Source organism: Magnolia sinica, chromosome 10 (assembly GCF_029962835.1).
Source record: "Magnolia sinica isolate HGM2019 chromosome 10, MsV1, whole genome shotgun sequence".
Classification (NCBI taxonomy): domain Eukaryota; kingdom Viridiplantae; phylum Streptophyta; class Magnoliopsida; order Magnoliales; family Magnoliaceae; genus Magnolia; species Magnolia sinica.
Window position 1 is genome coordinate 71573279 of NC_080582.1, and position 15925 is coordinate 71589203.

The 15925-nt window shown below is 39.7% G+C and overlaps 1 protein-coding gene across 1 annotated transcript in view; it reads right to left on the minus strand.

Annotated features, from left to right (window-relative positions):
- LOC131216958 (CHD3-type chromatin-remodeling factor PICKLE) overlaps nt 1–15925 on the minus strand; it is a 116939-nt gene that overhangs the window by 17687 nt on the left and 83327 nt on the right. Inside the window, exons 25-27 of the mRNA XM_058211603.1 lie at nt 13546–13607; nt 13365–13441; nt 4712–4842 (exon numbers count right to left, since the gene is read on the minus strand). Of these exons, the coding sequence (XP_058067586.1) occupies nt 4712–4842; nt 13365–13441; nt 13546–13607 (270 nt within the window). The remainder of the gene's footprint in view (nt 1–4711; nt 4843–13364; nt 13442–13545; nt 13608–15925) is intronic.

A 15925-nucleotide genomic window follows, 5' to 3' on the forward strand; every position in this document is an offset into this window, starting at 1 on the left:
TTCGCACCATGATAGTTAGCCCTTCGAAGAAGGGAGGGTTTCGCACCCAATTGGATTTTCACAACTCACAGAATTAGAGAAGCAGGAAAACGCAGAATTTTATTCATAATCTTCAATGAGAAAAAACCTACAAGGGGTTGCCTATTTATAAGAAAAACCAATACCCCAAAAGTCGCACCATGTGCACACCCTATCACTTGGAGACGAAATAACAAAAATAACAACTAATTAAAGCAATCTAAATTGTCCATGATATTCCTAATAACAATAATAAGTAAAACTCAAAGTACTAGATCATCTAGAGTAGTGGGCCACGAACATGGAATCCAATGGTGGGATCCATATGACGATCGAGTCTACTCTAAGGAACCAAAACACAGTCTTCTAACTAGGAACCCTCCATGGATGTCGTCATCAATCCAGATCGATGGTGGGGCCCTCCTCTTTACGTACATGCATAGGGGGGGCGTACGTGTGCGCAAAATGTCCCCATCAACTCTCCCAAGCTGCAAAGATTTCGCCAATGGCGAAACAGAACTCCTGAACCGCTCCAAAATATCAGGATCAACTCGTTGAAGCTCCTCCTCAGCGAGTCATGTACTATCTGAAGGTGGGCGTGACTTCCACTTAACCAGGTACTTTTGAAACCCGCCGTACGACGTTGATACTATCTAATGGTCCAGAATATCCTCTATCTCCTCTCTGAGTGTGGAAAGGATATGTATGGGAGGTAGAGGCTAGGAAGAAGGGTCGGGAAGAGGCCATGAGTTAAGGGAAAGGTCTGCGGAATTAGGATGGTTCGGTGCGCGGCTGGACAATGTATAAGTGGTCTCTTGAAATGCAACTAGATCCTCCACATTGAATATATAACCAATTCCTATGGAAGGTGGAAGAGCTACCACATACGCATTGAGACCGTTTCGTTTTATAATTTTGAATAGTCCAGCGCTACGCGCTTGTAATTTACGAACGGCTCCCTAAGGGTACCGCTCTGGCCTGATGTAGACCATCACAGTCCCCTACATTGAATTCCTTGAATCGTTTATGTTGGTTTGCAGAAATTTTATAATGTTCATTACTAATATTGATCTTTCGCCTGATTTCTTGATACAATGAATGAATGTGATGTGCAAAGGACTTTGCAAACTCTGATGACCTATGGGACAGGGACATAGGGACAATCAATAGGCTTCCTAGGAACATCACACCAAAGTGTGGCTTTATATGATCCAAACTGAATAGGAATAAGACAACAGTGCGAGACTGGACTGGAAGTTTCATCAACCCAAGACACTCTATAGGGTTGAGGATGGGCTTCAAGCTTCAAGCCCAAACGGCTCACAGTGCCAATTGATGTCACATTGGTACAACTACCACTATCCATGATCATCTTGCAACTCTTATCACCAAATTTTGCGTGAGTATAGAGGGTCATGTTGTCGTGCCAATCGTCAATATTCTTTGCTTGTGCAAAGGCGCGATCCACAACTGCAAGGGTCGCAAACTCTTACGCTCCCTCTTCCTCATCACTAGGGGTTTCTACTGGCTCTTATTCTTCCTCCTCACCATCACTTTCTGGTTGCACTACTTCTACTTGCCCATCAATAATGAACACCTTGGTGCCCTCTCGTGCCACACTGGTGGACAAAGTGACCAAAACCCTGATATCTAAAACACCTAGTCGCGTCACTTTTACACAAGCTAGACTCAACAACTCCTTTACCCTTATCATCCTTGGGCCCAGATTGAACACTACTGGAAGGCTTGTATTGATATCCAGTTCTAGGTTTAGCCCCAGAAGGGTTGGCCTTTGCGCCAGAATCGCAAGGCTCAAACCACTTTTCCACAGGTGTTTTGAGGTATTGCTCGACCTCCAACACTACTTGATACATCTGTTCAAGAGTGTCTATGTCCTTGGCGAGCAACTCTCTCCTAATGTCAGAACGGAGGCCCGTCTTAAATCGAGCAAGAGTGAGTACGTGATCTTCATCAACTTCGCACCGGGTCAAGTACTCTTCGAACTTCTCAATGTATTCAGCAACACCCATGGAACCTTGTCGAAGAGACTGTCATTCCTCAACCAACCTCAAGTGATAAGAGAAAGGGAGGTATTTTTTCATCAAGAGTTTCTTTTATTTCCCCCCAATGGACTATTGGGGGCTCCCTCAACCTTTCTTTCTTTCGCTCTACGGTAGCTCAAAACCTCTTTGCTTGACCCAGAAAGTTTCATCTTGGCGAATCGGACTCGACCAGCATCCGACATGTTATACCACCCAAAATAGTGGTCCATATCCGCCAACCAATCTAGAAAAGCCTTAGGGTCCAAGTAGTCATCAAACGTAAGGGCCTCTACTCTTAACTCCCTTGAAGAGTTGTGCATCTGTGTCATAATGATCATGATGCCCCTTGCGGTGTGGGTGCATGGGTACGCACCCATGACCAATTCCTTGACCACCTCCATTCCTTGGTCTATCCTCCTGAGCACCTGCCTGAAATTGGGCATCTTCCCCAATGATGGGATTTGCCTAGGTGGAAGTCTCTAATTGGGTAACACGGACATTAAGCTGTTCAAAGCGTTGGTCAATACGTTGTTCCAAGTGCCTACCCAAAAACTCAAAACTATTGGGTTATATTGTTCATTGATTCTTGCAGTTGCTCCATGTTTAGTGTAGGGTGCAACCCAAAACCAAGACTAGTATGTGTGGGCATACAACTACTCACTCAACTCAACGACCCTCTAACACAACTATATGCACCTAAATGGGACTAAATGATCCTATTGGACTCCATATGAGGGAAACTACACAATGCTACTAAAATTCCAGCAACCTAACTGCCCAAAGAGTCTGTCAACAAAAAATTTAGCCAAGAAATTTGAGGATTTTCTAACAGCAGAAAATTCAGCAGCCCCTAATGTGAATGATGGGTCCTAAACAGCCCTATATGATAAGAGTTAATGCAAATTAAACGTGAGTAGACTAAACCCTAAACATGCAATACAATCCCCTATGAAAAACCTAAGCTTTGATACCAAATTTGATGTAGGACATGGAAATTAAATATGATATGCAAGATTTCAGACTTTAGATCATACTAATTTATAAACAATCACAAAAATTCCACATCCCACATGAAGTCAAGCATTCAACAAGGGCAATCTACAAGGGTCCAAGCCTACACATGCTAGGGCTAGATCAATTAAAATTATAGACCAAACAATGATCAAAGGAGAGAAGATTCATCCACACATGCAAAGGATTATTTTCCCAATCCAAGGGATTCACATGTTTCAATTCGGGAAACCCTAGGATTGTAAAAGGGGAATAGAACTTGGAATTTAGGATAATCTAGGGTTAGGGTTAGGGAAATAGGGTGAGAAATGAGTGAAATAGAGGAAATAGAGGAACCCGAGGTGATCCACACGTGTGGACAGCAGCTGGGCCCAGAGACACATGCGTGTGATCCTGGCCGCACGTGTGTGGGGCCCACGAATATGAAATCGGCCAACTTGGTTCTAGTCGGCCGGGGGAGGTCCACCTTCACACCAAATTTTGGAACAATCGGATGTCCGATTTGTGGACGGTGCTCCGCCGAAGTTCCAGCCCTCTTATAGGGCCTGATTCTACAAATTTGCTGTAAAGGAAGGATTAACTGCAAAAAGAGATGGATTTGGAGATGGGATGGCTGTGGGAGATGATGAATATTGAGGGTAGGAGGTGAGGACGATTTGAGATGGATGTGGCTTCCCACCATGGTAGTCAGCCCTTCGAAGAAGCGAGGGTTTCGCACCCAATTGGATTTCCACAACTCCGAGAATTAGAGAAGCAGGAAAACGCAGAATTTTATTCATAATCTTCAATGAAAAAAAACCTAAAAGGGGTTGCCTATTTATCAGAAAAACCTATACCTCAAAGCCGCGTCATGTGCGCACCCTATTACTTGGAGACGAAGTAATAAAAATAACAACTAATCAAAGCAATCTAAACCGTCCATGGTATTCCTAATAACAATAATAAGCAAAACTCAAAGTACTATATCATCTAGAATAGTGGGCCACGATCATGAGATCCAATGGTGGGATCCACATGATGATCGGGTCCACTCCAAGGAACCAAAGCACAGTCTTCTAACTAGGAGGCCCTCCATGAATGTCGCCATCGATCCAGATCGATGCTGGGGCCATCCTCCTTGCGTACGTGCGTAGGGGGGGCGTACATGTGGGCAAGATGTCCCCATCAAAAAGCGTAGAAATGTACATGCGACCAAGGTTTTAAATATCAATATCCAGGGGTGAGTCAATCCAGATATTTAAAACCTTGGATGCAACTACAGATTTTTTATACTCTAACTACGTTGCTACTTCCTTACTAATCAGTACTAATTCTTCCCCTATCATCTAATTCAATTTTGGCAAAATCTGTAAACAAGTTGTTTACAATCTCTTTCTACATCAGTTACAAGGTCAACTATCTATTAAAAAAAAATAAAGGAAAAGAACACTGAGGAAGCCACTATTAACACCTGCTGCTTCTGATTGATACACCCTTTGTTTACACTTTTTCTAATATATAGCATAAAGTTGCACCTTGCATTACCAGAAATATTAAAAGGGTATATCCATCAAACAGGGAATAACAATTTCCAAAAACAATTGAAGTTTGTTGTCAAAATTAAACAGCAATGATCCAACTAAAATTCAATGATTGCTTACTTCAATACGGCATTTAATAATGATATATCATGCGCTTCCTTCCAATGTCTCCCACTCCTCAACCCCGGAAAACGTGATAAAATATCTTCCGCAAAAGGGGTAGTTCCTGGCTTTGCAGACAGAAACTTCACCTGCCCATTTAAACAAAATTTGTATTCAACTGGATTGGAGATCAAGAGCATGGATCACCATAAAACATACAATGACAATAAATAACTAAAATAGCAACTGGAATGCTTCAAGGTTTATATCATTCTAAGAACAGGAGTGCTGCCAAAAGTAGCCATCCAAATTAAAAATTGAAATAAGAAACCTTTTCTTCTTCTGTTTTTTTTTTTTTTTTTTGGAAGGATAATGAACTTATTTTATTAAGAAGCTGCTTGACAACAGGCAAGGCAGCAAAGAATACGACAAAAAGAGAAAGAAATTACATGCCATTACAGAAAGAAAACACATTGTATATCCTTGAAAACCTTCAGTTATTGCCATCTGTAAGAAATTTCAAGCCATAAATTCTTGAGAAAACTATGTACATTGACAAGTTGCTTTCATTACCCAGCGGGAACCTGAACGTCAGAAGTTTTATACTTGAATACTTCAGTAAGGCTTTAGCTTCTCTATTTTGTTATTATACCCAAACAGTCCATGGTCATACAAGGTATGCCAATAATTGAAGCACCCGTAACAACCCAAAAGTTGTTCATCTTAAAAACCCAATACTGAACAAATCAAAAACACAAATGGGACAAACTAGTAGAAATCTATGATGAGATATGTGAAACCCTTTTTTCTGACACAAAAACTCAACCGACTTGGCTCGCTTCATCGAGAAAGGTCTGACATAGAAGAAATTTCCTCTGGCAAGGTGGCTTTAATTGTAGGAAGTTCCCCCTGCTCAATTGGAAAGAGGTTTGTACTCCCTATGAGGAAGGAGAAGCGAACATTCAAGATCTCCTTGTGGTTACTGAAGCGCTTTTAGGCAAATGGGTCTGGAGATTTGGGAATGAAGATGAAAGCTTGCGGCATCAAATTATAGCCGCAAAATATGGCACTACCCCTCACGGGTGGTGGACCAGAAATTCCTCCATGTACTGAGCTTTGTACTTGTGGAGAGGCATTGCCAGATCTACCCCTGCTATGTTTGAAAGAATATCTTTCAATCTCGGGAAAGGCTCGAGAATTAGATTTTGGCTGGATCTTTCAAATGGTGATCGTACCCTTGCTGAATCTTATCCTTCTTTGTTTGCCATTACCTCATATCTTGACATCATGGTCACGGACTGTTTCTGTTCTAATGGTGGGGAAGGAATTTGGATCCCTCCATTACGGAGAAGCTTTTCGGACTCAGAGATCAAGGAGTTTACTCCTCTTATCTCATTTGCAAGGGGTATCTCTATCTCTCTCTTCCCCATCAGATGATTCAATGCGTTGGTCATTGACGGGATCGGGGCAGTTTATGGTCTGATCGTTTTACAGATCTCTTTCGGCATCAACTGTTTCCTCATGCTGCCACACCGGATCAGTATGGTTCTATGGAGTGTCACCAAAGGTGGCTGTGTTTGGATGGATGGTGGGGCGGAATAGGGTTCTAATTGTAGATAACCTGAGGAAAAGAGGAATGCAGATCCCGAATGTGTGCCTTATGTATCTACAAGCGGAGGAATCTGTTGATCACCTATTCAATCATTACCTGTTCAACTCGGACATTTGGTGGTGTTCTTAGGCGTGCAGATATTTCATGGGTGGTGCCAAAATCGATGGATGAATTATTTTGTGGCTGGCATGCAAACTCAGGAGCAATGGGAAAAAAGAAATGGAGAATCATTCTTATGGCTGTCCTCTGGGTTGTTTGGACCGAAAGAAATAACTGATGCTTTCGGAATGTTAGTGTGTTAGCTGTAGGGCTTTTTTTCGAAAGTTTGTGTTGTTCAGGGACTGGGCTCCTAAGCCTCGATTCTAGAAGAGGGTTTGATGCTGTTGTGGGGTAGCAACTTGTAATTTTTACTTGTCTATTGTTTTTTTGTTGGTTTTTTGTGTTTTTTGCTTTTCTGTTTCTGTTTCCTTTGTTCTCTACTCCTATCAATAGAATTCTCGTCTTTAAAAAAATAATATCCAAATTAAGTGACAATTAGATAAACATAAATCTGGTCTTTTCCTCTTGAGGATCCCAGGTAGGAATTAGGTATATGAGAAAACTAGCAAGGTTTATAATTGTAGGCATACTCATTTGAATGTGCACCATACCAGATAGGATTTCTCTTAATTTTATTCTCATCTATGATCTATGTAAAGTTTATCTCTTGCAAACATCCTAATCTTTTTGTAATCATCTTTATATTATACATAAATGTGTGAGGAAGAAAGGGAAAGTATCTCATGACTCCCTCATCTCCATTCACTCTTTTTGTGCTCGATCCAAACTACATGGTAGAGCCTTGGAAACTGTTTTCCTTATCTTCTCTTCATCCCTTCTTCCTTCTTCCCCCAGTCTTCTCTTCTCCTTTTCTCCTTTTTGCTTTGGACGTCTATACATGTGTCCCTCCAGGAGTCGTGTGGTGATGAAAGATGAATAGCTCCCATCATCTGATCCTATTGGCCCAATAGGATCAGTTAGGAGTATGTTTTCCACCTATAGACATATCTTCACCAATTAAGTCATAAGGTTCCATTGGACGGGAGATTCTGATTTATAGCCCTCTACTACACCAGTGGAAAATCACAGAGGTTACTCTCACATCCAGTGGAGATTTCTGGTGCCAAAATCTTGATCAGCAGCAGCAGCCATGACTACCCATCCTAAATAATCTCTGTGAACCCACCTGCATCACCAGTACATCCAGAAGAGACCACTGGTCACAATAGTAAAGCTTGCAAGTCTCATTATTGCTGCCAGCAGCCACAAAAAGAACCATTGGCACCAACAGGAGGACCCGCAGACCGCACTGTCATTGTAAGCAGATCCTAAAAGGATCGTCAGCATCTACGATCAACACAGCAGGCTCCACAGTCATTGTCCGCACGCATGGGTAGGGCCATTATACATACCCACAACCCCATCAACAGATTGATATTCTAAGGTCAGATCTAACCATACTTCTTTATTCTTTCCTGTTGGGAAATGATGGAAACCCTGAATGCAGATTAAAAGACCCAGATCATGACTGGATATGATGACCATCCAAGTTATAACAATTACCACTACTAAACTAGATGATACAAATTTCTAGACCAGTCCGAATCAGTGAAAATGTTTACTGGTGCAAGGAAAGAGCTTGGATTCATAACTAGAAACAAGAATGAACCTACAGCAGATGATTCATCCCATAATGATTGGGAAGATGACAATCTGACCATCATTTAATGGCTATTACACTTCACGCAACCCCACAAAAGCAGCAGATTATTGTTTTTAAAAACCACGAAAGAGATTCGGGATACTATAGCAAAGACATTCTCCCAAAGACATGATCTGGCCATTCCTATAAACTCCACACAGAGATTGCCAGTCTTCATCATGGAGAGAATTTTTTTGAGTATTTTGCTGGATTGCGTCAAAAATGTGAGGAACTGGATTGTTGTCAAGCAAGTTCCATAAACTGAGAAGATGTCAAGAGTCAAGACACAAATGAAACAACTAAGGGCTTTCAAATTCTTGGCCAGCCTTCATCCTGATTTCGAATTAAAACAAGTCCTGGTTTTCAGGAGGGATTCTTTAGCGCACCTGTAAAGGGTGGAGGTCTAGAATTATATTCAGCGAAAGGTTTGTCACCGAGCATCAGATATTGGAATCAATCATGTTGTCTCAAAAAGATCTGCTCTGGAAACTGATTCCATGACATTTAAAGGGCAGAGACCTGGAAAAGGAGATACAGAGACAAGGACACAATAAGGTGCACCCGCGGTGGAAAAGAAAACATGTCAGGGAACAGTGTTGGATTTTGAATCCAGATCTTCACCCCAAAGAATTCCATTTAAAACCAACAGCTAATCTGGATTCGCCTGATAAAGTGTAGCACTTCAATCTTCCTCCTAGCAACATGGACCCATAGGACAAAGCCATCAGTGACCTTCAACAACTGTTGGTAACCCTTCAAGCCTCTCTTCTGACTACCACACCAGGGGATCAGCCAGGTATGTCTGCATCTGTCAATTGCACCTCACAATCTTCTTCCTAGATCATTGATTCAAGAGTACTTAATCACATGACCAGTACGAAACTTGGTTATATCTCCTTTTCTTCTATTTCTGATAATATTAAACTTACAGATGGTTCGCTTTTCAAAGCAATTCGAAGAGGGACTTGACACCTTTCATACCCGGTGTCCATAGCATTAGTCGTTCATGTTCACTCTTTTCCTCAAAATTTTTATCTGTTAGTGCCTTGACAAAACAACTAAACTCCTATGTTGTGTTTCACCCTTCCCATTAAGTTATCGAGGACATGGCAATGAAGAAGATAATTGGGGTTGGCCAAGAAGAGGGCAGTCTTTATCTTCTTAGTTCAAGGAGTGCTACCACTGCTTTATTTTTTGAGTTTGCAGTCAACCACAAAGATCAAGTAACTTTATGGCATACTCAATTAGATCTTCGTCATTGAAATCCTTGTGTTTGTTATTTGCAAATAAATTTGGCAGTATTCACAACTTCCAGTGTGTAACTTGTCAAATGGCCAAGCATTGTCTTACATCTTTTCCCATTAGCAGGAATAAAAGCATTCATCCATTTCAACTTATCCATTTTCATGTGGCGGGACCTGCCAATTTTGTCCAACTTTTGGTTTTTGATCATGGTATACAAACACGGTTACGTAACAGCCGTAACGGTAACAGCCATAACCGTTACACATTATAGGGCCGAAACAGCCGTTACAGAAAAAATTGCCCGTAATGGCCCCATAACGGAACAAGTTTTTTCAAAAAATAAAAATAAACAAGGCCGTAACGGCCGTATCATAACAATAACAGTGGTGGTCATTATGGCCACTGTTATCGTTAGGGAACACCTTGTTTCTTATATTTTACTTGGTCCATTGATGACCGTTTCAAATTCACATGGATCTACATTATGAAACATAGGCCCGATGACCACTAAGATGTTTCATAAGATGGTCATCATCATCATCATCCAAGCCTTATCCCAATTAATTAGGGTCAGCCACACAAATCATGTTCCAACATTCTACTCTAGCAAGGGCTATAACTTCAGTTAGACCATAGGTCATCAAATCTTTTCTTACTATCTCCACCCACATCCTTTTGGACCTTCCTCTAGCCCTTTTAGAGCCTTCCAACTTGTATGAAGTCACTCCTAACTGGTGCAGTTCTTGGTCTCCATTGCAGATGAGCAAACCATCTAAGCCTACTTCCCCTCATCTTATTACCTATTGATGTTATTCCTAAGTTACCTCGAATGCATTCATTTACAATTAAATCCTCCGTCGTCTTGCCACGCATCCATTTCAACATCCTCATTTCAGCTACATTCATCCTATGAAATATATTGTTCCTTAACTGCCCAACATTTTGTCGCATTAAGCATGGCTGGTCTTATAACTATCCTATAAAATTTGATGGTTTCAACTCAATTTGATGCCAAAATAAGATCTAGAGAATACCTACAATGTGATTTACAAATTATCTTGCAGAATATTGAATCGAATTTAAGTCATCTTGCCCTTGCACTCCACAAGAAAAGGGTGTTGCAGAGCAAAAAAATCGACATCTCTCAGAGGTGACTCAATCCTCGCTGATTGTCATGTCTGTTCCAAAGTCATGTTGGGATGAAGTAATCTTCATGGCAACTTACATGATCAATAGAACTCCTAATAAAGTTCTTGAGCATAATTATGCTCCGAAAGTTTTGAAACCAAATTACCCTCTCTTCACCCTACAATATTTGGATACATTTGTTTTCAACATATTATAGGATATTCTAATTCTTAGAAGGGTTGCAAGTGCTATTGTCTTGTGAGTAGGAAACAGTATATTTCCAAAGATGTTACATTTTTTTGAAAATGTAACATACCACGGGGCACTTCCATTTCAACCGTATTCTCTTGATGGTCTTACTCTTCCCACCATTGTTGATACTTTAATTGACCCAATTCAAGAAAATGCTCCTGTCTCTAGCAAAGAGTTAAAAGGTATCCACCCAAGGAAAAAAAAAATAACCGAAGACTCGTCCATTCACCACCAATCCTTAGATTCAAATCCAGATCACTTAGATTTACCTATTAATCGTTGCAAACGAACCCATTCATGCATGACTCATCCTATTGGTAATTGTGTCCTATTGATCCTTGTCTCCTCCTTATCCTGCATACCTGTCTTCTGTTTCCATTATTCCTATTCCATCTAACACGGCATATGCCCTGGCCAATCGTAACTGGAAAGCAGCTATGGTAAAGGAAATGCCTACCCCGAGAAGACAACAAACATGGGATAATTGATTTTCTGATGGGGGAGCATGTGAAGGCTGCAAATGGGTTTATACCCTAAAATACAAGTTTGATGGCTTCATTGAGAGATACAAGGCCCCTTAACCTACCAACGGATTCACACAGCAATTTGGAATAGATATTATGAAGACATTTTCATTGTGGCCAAACTAAATTTTGTTCATATTCTATTGTACATTATTGCTCATTTCAACTGCCTGTTACACCAACTAGATGTGAAAAATGAATTTCTTCACAAAGAGCTTTAGGAAGAGATATTTATGGATATGCCACCCGGTTTTCGACCCAAGGGAAAGAAGCGAAAGTCTGCAAAAGGCTATTTATAGTCTAAAGCAATCTCCTCAAGCCTAGTTTGAGAAGTTTGGTAACATAATATCTCAGACTAGGTTTATGAGAAGTTCCTCTGATAATTTTATCTTCATGAAGAGGAATGAAGGCCATACAACTATTCTTGTGGTTTATGTTGATGACATTGTTCTCACAAGAAACAACACTACCAAGATATCTAAAGCTGAAGAACTTTCCAGCGACAATATTCAATATGAAGATCTTGGACCACTAAAATACTTTCTTGGGCTAGAGATGGCTAGGTCAAAACAGCTGATATTCATATCCCAAAGGAAGTACGTTTTGGAATTGCTTTTAGACTCTGGGTTGCTTGGTTCTTGTTGAGCATACACTCCTATGGAGATCAATCATCGGCTATGGGATAGGCAATCCCCAATAGTTGAAAATCCAAGCATGTATTGATGACTTGTAGGCTATGGGATCCATCTCACGATCATATGTGCTGACATTTCTTATGTCGGTGACTTGATCTGTCAATTCACCCATGCTCCATGCAGTTACCATCTAGATGCAGTATATCAAATCTTAAGTTATCTAAAGCAATCTTTAAGAAAGTTCTAAAGCATTCTAGTCATGACCATTTACAGCTAAGTGGATATTTTGATGCTTACTGGGCTGGCTCCTTTACTAGTTGGTGTTCCACTTCTTGTTATTGCACATCTGTTGGTAGTAATCTTGTATTGTGGAAAAGCAAAAAGCAACTTGTAGTTGTCCGTTCATTTTCTTAAGCAAAAGATCATGTGATGGCAAATGCAGCTTGTGAGATTATTTGGATCAGGTTGTGCCTTCAAGAAATGAGATTCATTGCTCCATTATTGACAATCAAGCCACAATCCATATTGCCTCCAACCCAGTTTACATGCGGCAAAAGACATTGAAGTTGATTGTCACTATTTAAGATTAAAAGGTTGCTTGTTGCTACATACTCCATTGTTTACTCAAGACAGCAATACATTGATATTATCAACAACGTTTCTTCTACACCTCATTTGAAATATATTATAGTCAAGCTGGCATGAACGACATCTATGCTCCAGCTTGAGGGTGACTGTTGGGCATATTTGAATTTTCCTAAGGTGTACAATTAGATAGGATTTTTCTTGATTTTATTCTCATTTGGGTGAAGTTTTACCTGTTGTAAACATCCAAATCTCCACGTGCTCACTTTTTTTAAAGGCCTCCACTTATAGATTATAAATGAAGATTTGAGGTAGAGAGGGAGTATCTCACCATCTCACAGATCTCTCTCTTCTTGTGCTCGACCCGAACTCCAATAATAAAATGGTTCGATTACAAGAGAAAAAAACAATCCTTTTTCTTATGACCAGCACAGTTTCTGGTCGTGACAGGTGTATTGGAATCAACAATGAATTGAAAATATGTTGTGCAGGTTCTCTTCTTTCTTTCTTTTTTCCAAATTAAATGACAGTTGGATCTACACAACATGGGGGTTTAGGCATGAACCGACTTTTGTACTCTAACAACCTTTACGGCAGGGTAGGAGTTTGAAGAGCTTATACAGAACACGGAAACTACCGTTCCACATAAATTGTGGAAACAATACACAAATGATCAATACACACTTTATTATTTTACATATACAAACAAACAAAAAGAAAAGAGATTTCAATAATGATGCAAGGTCGAACTTTGTGGAGACGCAGAACTGATACAAAAATAAAGATAATAATAATTGTTTAGGTTCATATACCCAAAACAATTTAATCTGTGCCATTTCCACATAAAGGGTATTTAAGTCTACATTGCATTTGAAAAACTCTGGTATAGTTTTTGAGAAAGAAAATCATAATCCAAAATTGTATGCACATCATGCATATCAAAGCATACCTTGTCTCTCATCAAATGCAAAATCGCAACCCTAACAAGTACATCTTGGATCCTTAGTCCTTCTTTTGGCACACCATCTATAGGAAAAATCATGGAAAAAACAAAAAGAAGACGAAGCTTACAGACAAATCAAAGAAAGCCGATAAATAATACAATATTGCAATGTTCTAAGTAAAATCACCTGAAAAAGATGGTGAGTTTGTTATGTCTTCAGCAATATGAGACAAAAAAAGAATTCCATATCTACAAGGGCAAAGACGATTGTATATCAACAACCTCATATGATAATGATCTTACGAAAGTTACAAGTTTGCTTAATTTCCAAAGCGAGCAAAAATCAAATATTCAAAATCTGCCTACCAAAATAAATAAATAAATAAAAGGACTTCAATAACCTAGAAGGTTGTTTGCAAAACATCAACTAGAAGCCTGCAACCAATTTATATTAACCAATCTAACCATGAAATGAAAATCCATAATCCTAAGAAGCTCGAATGCAATCGTGGATAAACATAGAACCTTACCTTGAATTATTTATATATACATGGAAATTTACAAAAAGAAAGAGTTCAAGCCACACATTTGAATTTTAAATGTCTAACTAGCAAAAGCAAATTCTAATTCAATACTTGCAATTCTTTCTCATAAGAAAAAATCAGTGTCAATACAGTAATATAATAGCACCAATGTTGTCAAAATCCTACGATTTACGATTCACGATTTACAATTTGAGTCGAATCCTAAGCAAAACGATTTGAATCCCACATTTGAATCCCCTCTTATATAAATCCTACGATTTTATGATTTGAATCCCTACGATTTACGATTCAAATCCCGAATTACGATTCAAATTATACTTGTTTTCTTCTATTTTCAGCTTCACTCAGATTTTATTGTATGATTTTAAGTTGGTGGGAGCTTGAAGATTCATTTAGAAAAAAACCCTTTCAGGATTTAAAAAAAATGAATCGTTTAGAAAAAGCAAATAATGTTGTTTTGTTATTTATAAGAGATTAAGGGTTGTTGCTTACCACTTAATACGTCACCGAAATCTTAAAAACATATTTCAGCCACTTAATATGTTATTTTGGGTGTTTGTTTAACACACTTAAAAATAGTCCTTAATTAAAATTAATCACATTATTAATCAAGGGGTGGTGTATGCGCCGAAAGCAATAAGTGATGTAGCCAGAATGCGGTAAATGGCTTTGGAGTTAATTTTTTTCTAAAAATAACAAATTTGCCCCTTCGTACATGATCCGATTCTAGAACCTACTCCATTTTGATGTGGCAAAGTCTTGTGGGCCCCACTATGATGTATTTGTTCTATCCACACTGTCCATCCAATTTTCCAGATCATCGTAGGGCATGACCTGAACAATGAGGCAGATCCAAAACTTAAGTGGACCACACCACAAAAAGCAATGGGGATAATGACGTCCACCATTGAAACCTTCCTCCGGTCCACCATGATGTTTATTTCCCATCCGACATTTTCAAAATGTCACACATACCTGGATGAAGGGAAAACACAAATATCAACTTGATCCAAAATTTTTGTGACCCCAAGGAGTTTCCAATGGTGTTCAATCCCCATAATTTTTTGTCTTGTGGTCCACTTGAGCTTTGGATCTGTCTCATTTTTGGGCCCATGCCCTAAAATGATCTAGCAAAATGGATGGACGGTGTGGATTTAACACATATATCATGGTAAGGCCCACTTAACTTTGTCACATCAACACGGCAACAACCATGGTGTTGTGTTCTAAATTGTCCCATCCAAGTTTGCCAAATCCAGTGGTCGAGGGGTGTTACCCTATTAACACGTTAGTGGATGTTGCCCTGACTGTGGGGCCCAACATGATGTATGTGTTGTATATCTACGCCATCCATCAGTTTTGCAGCTCATTTTAGGCCATGATCCTAAAAATGAAGCAGATCCAAATCTCAAGTGGACCAAACAACAAAGATTGAATGGGGCCACAAAAGTTTTGGATCAAGTAGATATTCAATTTTTTTCCCTTCATCCTAGTCTTTGTGATTATCAACAAGTTTGATGGCAAATAAACATTACATTGGAACTGCACGGGATTCGGGTGAATGACGAGCGTCGTGGGTGTACAACACATACAACAAGGTGGGCCTTACGGTCAGGGCAACACCCACTAACATGTTACTAGTAACCATTAATTTGACACAGACTGACAGCGAAAGCCTTTGCCAGGAATTTCCTAGCACGGGAAGTCAGGCAGGGCCCACTGTGACATTTGTGAGAAATTCACTCGATCCATCTGTTTTTCCAAATCATGTTAGGACATGGGCCCATTGGGTAAATTTCCCAAGTTTCAAACATTTGTACCAAACAAAAAAAAAAATTTAGTACTAAATTTTAGTGTGCATGAATTTTTTCAAACAGTTTACCAAACAAGCATTCCAACATATATCCATCCGTACTTAAAATTTAGTACACAATGCCCGCATGGGGTTTGGGCGAATGGCTACTGTCGTGGGTTTGCTCCCCACAGACGTGAGTTCGATTCCCCTCCCCGTGCTTTACGCGA